Source organism: Quercus lobata, chromosome 4 (assembly GCF_001633185.2).
Source record: "Quercus lobata isolate SW786 chromosome 4, ValleyOak3.0 Primary Assembly, whole genome shotgun sequence".
Taxonomy (NCBI): domain Eukaryota; kingdom Viridiplantae; phylum Streptophyta; class Magnoliopsida; order Fagales; family Fagaceae; genus Quercus; species Quercus lobata.
In genome coordinates, this window is record NC_044907.1 from 68,569,684 (window position 1) to 68,579,918 (window position 10,235).

General features: G+C 31.5%; 1 protein-coding gene across 1 annotated transcript; it reads right to left on the reverse strand.

Annotated features, from left to right (window-relative positions):
• Positions 1-1,530: 1,530 nt before the first annotated feature.
• On the reverse strand, positions 1,531-9,016 carry LOC115986702 (cytochrome P450 CYP72A219-like). The gene is made up of 5 exons (XM_031109954.1): positions 8,566-9,016; positions 4,896-5,113; positions 3,767-4,011; positions 2,993-3,380; positions 1,531-2,181 (listed from the first exon to the last, which is right to left on the reverse strand). Exons 1-5 carry the CDS (start codon positions 8,843-8,845, stop codon positions 1,756-1,758), a joined length of 1,557 nt encoding a protein of 518 aa, XP_030965814.1. The 5' UTR covers positions 8,846-9,016; the 3' UTR covers positions 1,531-1,755.
• Between the last annotated feature and the right edge of the window lie 1,219 nt (positions 9,017-10,235).

Sequence of the window (10,235 nt, forward strand, 5' to 3'; positions counted from 1 at the left end):
TGCATGTTGATTTTGAAAAGTAGCGTAGCAAATTCATCATGATGTCTATTATCTGCAGCGGGTGTAGTTGCTTACCTTCGAAATAGAATTTATTGTAAGTTGTAACAATTGGGTCAACGGAAGTTTTAATGACTATTTCTTATTAAAAAAAGAAGTTTGAAACTATTTTGCTTTGCCAATTTACTGGAGCTCAAAGAAGTAAATTTGCATGTTTTTTTAGGCTTCATTGCACATAATATTTATGTAAGCTTGTCTGGAATTTGGTCTTCTAGGACCTCTCAAAACTAAACTTATTGCACAAGCTTTCCAATGAAATATGACTCGCTCGATTCTGGGACCGTTTTCACCAAGTTTCGTTTAAGACATAGTTATTAATAAGGTCTAGTTTTTTTTAGTTTTTTTTTTTTTTTTTAGCCAAGTTTAGAGTTTAATTTTGGAAAGTTTTCATTTTTAAATATATATATATTTTTTTTTTAATATCTTGTTTGTTTCACATATGATTTGATTTTGTAGATGCACCATTTGTTTTTTGAGGATTGAAATATTTTCACTTTGGCGTAAGAATTGTTTTGATTGAATGTGTAGATTTTCTTATAAAAGTTGGTTAAACTTGGTCAAACTTCATATTTTGCTCAAGAATTCTTGGGTTTTCTCTAATTTCTCTAACAGGTTTGGTAAAGTGTTTGAATTTCAATAAATTTCTTTTTTCTTATAGTTTATAAGAACAGCATTCCAAGGACCATGACTCAATTAAGAAGATCTTATACGTTCTCTCCCACCTGTTCAATTGTGCCATCTCACGGTCAAGCCTTTCAATCTTCATTTTTGGCTTTCAAATGACAGATTCACCCCGTCACATATACAATCATCAAGCCATTCAAGAAAGAAAAAAAGCTAGCAGTGGCTACCATCTATGAAATGCAATTTGCGATTAGCTAAAGTCGTCATTAACATATAAACTACTATTTATGAACAAAAAGTGCAGTTGTTATCATCCGAAGAACAACTTTCCCTGTATATTAAGCACCACAAAATTATTGTTGACTAATCCATGAAGTAATAAAAACTGCTCTATCTCTGCAAAAGCAAAATCTTCTCTTCCGACTGAGCACAGTTAATTCAGAATGAGATGATTTCATATTCAGATAAACCAAAAAGCACATAAATGCAATTTTCATTTATAACCATATTATTACAATTGTTATAAGTCCAACAGGCTTAGGCCCATGGTTAATTTTTACTTGTATAGCAAATGCATTGTGTGTCTTTGTCTACCCATATATAAGGGAGACTACTGTATTTTATTACATGCAGTTTGATACGTAGTGTTTCAGGCTTTTATACAATAAACACAGTCGTGTAAATATTACAACTTACATAAAATACCAAATCATTACAATACACACACACACTTGTCTATCGTAGCATTTTAATGCAAGATCACCGCACATGCACGAGCACCCGCAAGTGCGCTCTCACGCATATTATAACTATAATAGTGTTTTTAATACGACCAAAAGAACAAGAACCATTTCAAAACATAGGACAGAGGTTAAGGATTAAATGTGCAATATAAGCTTAACAAGAATAACTTTATCTTGTACAACTTCAGTACCATCATTCAAGAGCCAATTACTAAATGAAATTAGTGGCCTTGGAAGGAAGATCACACTTCAACAAAAGCATTAATATACATATGAAATGTTACTTTTGTTATGAATTCAAATCTTCTTTTGACAACTGATATTTTCTATTCTAGAGTTTATGTAGAATAATGTGAGCACCATATTGTGGTTGAAGGGTTATAATTGGGAGCGGAGCATGAGCATAGGATGAGGACAGCTCAAAGGAGAAGCGTTGTAGAATCATTGACAGAACCATTTTTGCTTCTATCATAGAAAACTGTTGTCCAATGCATATCCGAGGACCCCAGCCGAATGGGAAAAATGAAACTTGACCCCTTGTAGCTTTTGAAACTCCTTCAGCAAACCTATCTGGATTGAAGTCCTTTGCATCATCACCCCAAAGTTCACGGTCCTGATGAACAAGGATTGCCGGTAAGGAGACTTGAACTCCAGCCGGTAAAATCAAATTTCCGAGTTTCGTTTCCTTGTGAACAATTCGAGTTAGGAGAATTACTGGTGGATATAGTCTTAAAACCTCATACAAAATCATGGTCACCTGTGACATGGAATATATATATATATATATATATATATATATATATTGTAAGAATTAGAAAGTGATGTGCATACCAGACTCATTTAATAAAATATTTGATAGAGGTAATGCCCATGCAAAAAAATTGACTTCAATGATGTTTTTTTTTTTTTTTTTTTATTGAAAAAATACGTCCAAGTCAATGGTTGAATATTTGAATTACTCATTTGGGTACTTATTACAATAATTTTACTTACGTTTCTTTACCTTCACAAAACACAGAAAACGCACAAGAAACATTGCAAAACATGGAAAATGCACAAGAAACATATAGGGTCAAACTTGATTGAAAACCTCAAAATCTTTGGGGGCTTAATTGTAATCCAATTTTCTAATCTGTTATCACATCACTACAAAATTGCGGTGGTACAATTTCCTCAATCAGATAAATAGGTTCATATACAATAAACAAGAATCCTGTAAGAAAGAAAAGGAACAACAAAAAGTAGATTTGATGTTAATCTTCATATATATGTTTTCCGATTGGGACCTGCATGGTGTAATCAGTCTAACTTCAGCCCCATCACATGAAAATCAATTCTATATCTTTATATTCTATATATATTTCAATCAATAGCTTTTGTTGTTATCCATGATACTGGATTAATTTGAAGAATGTCTAGGTCCCTTTCATTTTTTTCTGGTCTCCTAAAGCTGGATGATAGGTACTACTTGTTCTAGATCTCCACGTTTATAATTATGAATTTAAAAGAAACGTATGATCTATTATTTCTACAAAGCAATTCAATGTAAACTAATCAAAAGAACTTACAACTTTGAGGTGATTTAGCCCATCAAATTCTGGTTTGTTTTTACCAAAGACATGTAGGACTTCTTCTCTTGCACGCGCTTGCCAACTTGGATATCTACTCAGAATTACCATTGTCCAAACAAGCAGAACTGAGGTTGTCTCTTGCCCCGCAAAATAAAATATCTTACATTCCTCAATTACATCTTGGAGATTCATTCCAACGTTCTTGTCGTTCCCATGTTCTTCAATTTCTTTAAAGTTGGACTCTAGAAGTATGCCTAGTAAGTCATCAGTTCTAGCTCCACCCACTTTTATTGCCTTCTCTCTTTTGTTGATGATGCCTTTAAGTGAATCTTGTATTTCTTTGTCAATTTCTTTCATCCTCTTGTTTATTTTTGTTGGCAGAAACCTACACGCGAACCATTCATGCAAACATGAGATAAGAATAAAGTGAATTACCTCCCTCACTAAAAGGGGGAAAAAGTGAATTACATCAAATTGAATAATCTATTCTTAGGCTGAGAAGAGTATGAATATATAACGATTTAACTTATTTATTTCATGTACAAGAACCTTATATATAAACACACACACACACAAATATATATATATATATATATATATATATATCTATAGATATTTATTTATTTATTTAAGCTCAATAACACTCTTAATTTTAGTATATATTTATGTAAATTAGTATATTTAAATTTGATTCTTTTGATAAATGAACCTAAGTCTATAAGAAAAACTTGATTATTAATTATTAGCAGATATTGAAATGTTTTGGTTTACCTCCAACCTGGAATGTAAACAGACCGTACAGTTGTCATTACAAGCTCAGCTTGTTCTTTTTGGAGTTCAAAAATCCTTCTTCCTTCATCATAGCTACTCCCAAAGGCTGTTCGAGAAATCACATCCCTTGTCAACGTTTGGAGATAAGGCCATACATCTAACTCAATTGATCCCTCTTCAGACACCAAACTTTCCCATTTGCACATCATGTCATTGCAACACTGATAAAATGCTGCTGACATATTCTACAGAAAACAACATGAAAAAATTACAAGGATTGTACTTAGTAGGCACATGTACGTACAAAAATTACATGAATGTAATTTGGTTCACATGACAGTATTGATTTCAATTTTCTTCATAACAAATGAGGCTTGGGTCTTAAAACTTAGTAGTTGTTTGTTTGAAACTTTAAAACTTATTTGTTATTTGGATGTAATGAACTTATTTGTTATTTGCCATTTGGATGTAAATGTAATGACTAATGAACTTATTTATTTGGTTTTGTTGAAAGTTTATTATGTTAAGGATGATTGTTTTTTAATGTTATTATGTTAAATTCTTTAAAAAGATGTTATATACTTATATACTTGTATTTTTTTAAAAGGAAACATATTTATTACTATTGGTTTTTTAGTTTTGGTATATTAAAAATTTATTAATTATTTATATAATTTAAATAAATAATAATTAAATTATTTATGATGTCACCGGTTCGACCATCGGTTGGATCCCAGTCCGACCATAAAACCGGTAATTAGCTCTTTTTCGGTTTTTTTACCGTACCGGTTTTTAAAACCATGGAAAAAACATTTCAAGTATATTCTAACAAAACCTATAGCCAAATGTTAGTGCGAACTGTTGTTTGTGCTTAGATGTAACTAATTGAAGCATATAAATGCTATATTTGCACATATTTCTACTTTAAGTTTTGTTCTGATGGAATCCACATCATGCAAAAGATGGTCTTAGAATTGAGAAAAAGTTTTAAAATTTTTTGAGAAAAGATAAATATTCGTGACCTAGAATATTTTCATTAACATTTTAATCATTAGTTTCACTTCAAACACCATTGTTGAATATAAAGTGATAGAAACGAACAGGAAACAAGTGACAAGAATAAATTAACCTTCAACTTCTCAAGATGGAATGCTGGATTAATAATCTTTCTGTGTGTTGCCCATTTCTCACCCTCATAATTTGGAAGTCCGGTTGCTAGCAACTTGGCAAGTGGATTTGCATTTGGCTTTTGAAAGTCATGTATCTTGGAGAAGATTTCTTTTAATTGTTCAGGATTCAAAATGTTCACCCTGGGTGTGGGGCCCATCCATATAAAAGAATTCTTACCTGCATATTTGCTTTTGTTAGTATAGAACAGGTTTAGTACATCTAAAGTTCAAAGTGTGGTTGTTGACATAAGGAGACAGATAAGGCAGGAAGATATCAATTAACACACGCACACACCCCACTGAATTACAGCAGTTCTTTGGGATTTCATAATGTGAGTTATAATTACATTAGGTCTTGGAGGTTTCAAAATATTTGAGATTTGAGTATACTGTTTGTCCTTCCAAGTTTAGCAGTGATTTTTAGTCGACAAAGTTTAAAATGATCTTTTATTTAGCCCAGTAACACATCATCACTTCATTACATATATTAAGGACTAAAAGCGATTAATTTAAGTTTAGGAACTAAAATCCATCACATGAAATTTTTTAGAGACTAAAATCAATAGCTTTAAATTTGTTAGAGACTAAAAGCGATTACTTCAAATAAATAAAGTGCTTGTAGCCTAAAATCTAGGAAGTACCATTGTATTTTGCCATGGCTACATAAATTATAATAACAAGAAAAGTGATTAATTGCACACAAAGTAGTAAAATTAAGAAAAAGATTGTCAGAAAAGTCATGACTTCAACAGTAGGAAGGAATGGTTCTATCTTCGAAAGTCAAGTTGCACTTGATATTTTCTGATTACCAAGCCAAAAAAAAGAAATCACAAAATTCTAGTGACTTAAGCATGATACCTCATTAAACTTGAAAATTATGAAAGGAGAGGTAAAGCAAGTTTAATTTCAACCAGACAGAGGCGGAACAAAATAGTCTCTCTCTGTTGTTGGGATGGCATCATGAAAAGATATTTATGGCAGTACAACAAGAGACTATCATTACGTTCAATAAAATTGTATGTGCTTTGAATTTTGACATGTCTCAATCAAATATTGTTTCAATTTTTCCGGTATTTCTTTAGGAGAAACACCAAGACAGTTGTTTCTACTATCAAAACTAATATTCAAACTAGTCAAGAGCCTTGTTGCTTAGCAATATAGCCTACTCTTCTTTATTAAGAGAACCAAGGTTCAAATATCTCATTTTCCCTGGTATTGGAACTATTGAATTGTCAAAAGAAAGCTAATATTCAAAGCAATGCACAAAAGGATGTAACCTAGATTTTCTAACTGCATAGTGGAGTGGGAAATTATGGAGCTAACATGGGAATTAGATACATTGGGTGTACACATGTGAGTGAAGTCTCATATTGAAAAATAATTACAAAAATGAGTATTTAACATAGCATAGTTAGGTCTAAACTCATAGGTCATATATATTATATAAATCCCTCAATTCAAGTCTTTTTAAGATATTATCTCCCCCAACAAGATATCTTGTGCCTCATTTGGGAATTAGGCATGGTCATCTCCTTATAGGTATCTAAGTCACTGGTTAGGTTAGAGAAATTATTGTGTACTCCCAGAATACCATAAATGCGTACTCCCTCTTCTCACATGAATGGTGGGTCCCACTAATTAAATTCATGGTAAGACCCACCATTCATGTGAGAATGAAGAGTACGCATTTATGATACTCCGGAAGTACCTAATAATTTTCCGGTTAGGGGTTTGATTCTCATGAAAAACTTTACAAAAAATGTCTATGAATCCTCTTTTTTTCTTTTTCTTTTTCTTTTTCTTTTTTCACCTAAAAAAAAAAAAAAGGATAAAAGAGCGGTTGAAATGTGTCAAAAAAAAAATTTTTGATAGACATTTAAAATTACTTTAATTTAAATAAATAATGAAACTCCGCTGAGAGTAAAAACTCAAAAGTTTAAGTTAGTAAAACAAAAATTGCAGTCCACTCCCAAGCCCCCAAAAAAAGCAGGGGAAAAAGTAGCTGTTGAAACAAGATTATTTTTCAGGTATTAAAAGTTACCAGATGGAAGGACAGTCTAAAATTAAGTTTTCATGTGCCAAAACTATTGATAAATGATTATTAAAATTTATTTGATTTAAATAAATAATGGGAAAAAATAGCCCTTTAGAACCAAAATATTTTGTGCCACAAATTTAAGGGGGCAGATTATAATTAATGATGTGGCATGATAAAAAAAAAAGTGAGTTCACGTGGAAAGTAAAGGTTAAGGGGTGTTTGGTTTGTGTTTTTAAACAACCATTTTCAGTTTTTAAACAATATTTCACACATTTTAATGCACTTTTTTATTCACACGTATTTTCACAAATATTTTCAAACAACAATTTTCAGTTTTTAAATACATATATCAAACGAGCCCTAAGGGTCTAAAATAACTCCTCTCACAAGCATTCACCTAATAATACAGAAGCAATAAGTGCAAAAAATTTGAAAATCCTTCTATCTCAATTTATTTATTCTTCATTCTATTTTGCAATGTCTCAAAATATTATCCTATTTTTAAAATTAAAAATCATTAATTTACTAATATTTTTATTATGCTCATATTTTATTTTCAAAATCATTTTTGATAAATTTATTTAAAGATAATTTTAAAAGTTTATACATTTTTATACAACAGACAATAAATAATCCCTCCTAAAAAAGTTAAAAAGTTGAATTTTCAAAACATGCCAAACATATTAATAGAGGGAGTACATATTTTCTATACTTGTAACAATTTCCAAAGCTTAAAGTTGGTTGAAGTTATCCGGTGGATGCATGATTTATGACCGACCTCATCTAATGGTCACTAGCCTACGAAAAAAAAAAAAAGATGAATGAGTGCGTGCTTAATCATTGAGGCCCACCAAATATGGACACTAGCCTACGACTCAACGGGAGGATTAGAGAATATAGTCTGAAAAAGGAAACCATTATTGATTTTGGCATGATTCATTGCGGCCCACCAAATATGGACACTAGCCTACGACTCAATGGGAGGATTAGATAATATAGTCTGAAAAAGGAAACCATTATTGATTTTGGGATCATTTAAAATAATGACAACATTTTCCATTAAATTCAAATACATAAGCGGATTGCATTTATTTGTCATTCCCAAAAAAATATCTACTTAAACCATTATTGATTTTGGGATCTTTTAAAATAATGACAAAATATTCCATTAATTTCAAATACATAAGCGGATTGCATTTATTTCTCATTCCCCAAAAAAAATCTACTTGTACTTGTTGTAATGCCAATCTAGACAAGTATTTAAATTTAATTAAAAAAACGTAATATATTGCAAATTAAAAACAATATCCAAGTTTTTCTTTTCAGAAAAATAAGAATCCATTGATGAATTCAGGTGTGCTACAGTATCTAAGTTTATCAATATATGAGCATCTCCAGCAATCTCTTGAATTTTTTTATTTATTTATTTATTTTTTTTTTATTGTTTCCTCTCCAAAAATAGCTTTAGAGAGCCGACTGGAGATGCTCTAAAGAGCTGTAAGCTGCAAGAACTAAAATTGATGTCTAAGTTTGAAAATCAAAGCACAAAATCCTTTTTCAAATCAGAAACAAGAGAGTTATTGTAGACATACCATAATTTGAGACAACTTGATGGACGAAGGGGAAGACACGCGGTGCAATGTCAAGGGTGAAGTTGATGGGTTTAGACTTGGCTTGACTTATCATCTTAGAGCTCTCCTTCAAGTCTCCAAACAAAAGCCTGTAGGAGTTGCCTTTAAGACCTTGCTCCCTTAAGCACCTCTCTAGCTTTTTTGGCCTTAGCCACACCCAATTCACCACTCTCCATGCCCATGTTATTACTACCACAATTGAAACTATGGAAACTGCAATTCTAAGCAATGATATTTCCATGTTTTGAGATAAGAGCGAGCGAGTGAGAGAGTATAAAATGAATTAGATGGGCTCCTTTTAGTAGTTCTTGTTTTGATGGTAAAGATGCTACGTGTTTAACATTGAGGCCTCCCCTTACTGGCTTAGCCAAAACTTGTTCTGTGGAGTGAGGTCTAGACGCACCCGCAGGTCACCAGTCATATCTTCTCACTGCAGAAATAAACAAAGTGGAATATTGTTATTGGAAATATGAGGAATAAATTGGTGGACAGCCAGAATATGTCATTTACACAGACACTATAGGGAAAAAAAATAAAAATAAGTAAATTACTAATTTGGTCCTACAAGGCTAAAACTATTGCTAAAAAAAAGAAAAAGAAAAAGAAAAATATTGCTAAAATACGTACAATTGGTTCATGTTAGAGCATTAGGAGTCGATGCAATGCAACAAATCGCAATTTCAACACAAATATGGGGCTAAAGGCACCTAAAACTATCTTAATTCTTACATCAAGCTCAACATAATGTCTAAAAAATTTATTGATGAATAGTACCATAATACATTTCCATATTGAGATACTTTTCATCAACCCAAGTTCTATGCAATTTAGTGATATGTTGCAAACGTGGGACTCAATTTCCTAAACTCAAGTTCCACATTCCATTGAATTGCATAGAACTAGACCTTGGTGAAATTGAGTTCCATGTTGGAACTTGACTTTCATAAAATTGAGTTCCAAAAGGAAATAACATAACTAAATAAGATGCTGTAGAGACTTGTAATAAAATAATTTTCAAAAGCTGAACATTTAGCAAAGAAGGCATTTTAAGAGATGTTCTATTTCTTACATAGACTAAATTCGTTAAGATTTAAATGAAGAAGAGGTTCAAGGATGAAATTGACTTGATTTTGAAAATTTGCCGACTCAAATTTTCAATATTCTTCTAATTAAATAAAGTAATATTTATTATTAAATTGCACTTTAATAATTGATTGTGAATGAAATCCTATTTGTAGTTATGAGATATAACGAACTCTAGTTGTTTATAGTGGAGCCAGATATTTTTGCTATGCTTTTTTTTATATGTTTCCATTTACGGAGATTGTAACCATGTAGCTCATAAAATTTCATTTATTGTTGTGTTTGTTTACACTTTTACTCAGTTTTATTGAGCCAAAAAAAATCTATATGTTCTGGGTTAACCACCATTAAAATTGTGTCAAAAAATACAGAAAGTATCTAATCCAGATTCATATGATCATACTATGTTGAATGCCAAGTTTCCTACAAGGTATGATGCTTTGGTTGAGATTCAGGCTAAAGTATTCCAAGTTACTCTAGCTGAGAAAATTTCTTTTCAAGTGGTCTACACTCTGTAGCTATGTCTGGCATTTTTAGTTGTGCTTAAA

Excerpts from the sequence above, each read along its gene's own strand:
- LOC115986702 (XM_031109954.1), bottom strand. The coding sequence starts at position 8,845 with ATGGAAATATCATTGCTTAGAATTGCAGTTTCCATAGTTTCAATTGTG. Across the intron at positions 5,114-8,565 it reads TCAAGTTGTCTCAAATTATG|GTAAGAATTCTTTTATATGG; the intron begins GTATGTCTACAA and ends GCAAATATGCAG. Across the intron at positions 2,182-2,992 it reads GGCTAAATCACCTCAAAGTT|GTGACCATGATTTTGTATGA; the intron begins GTAAGTTCTTTT and ends TCCATGTCACAG.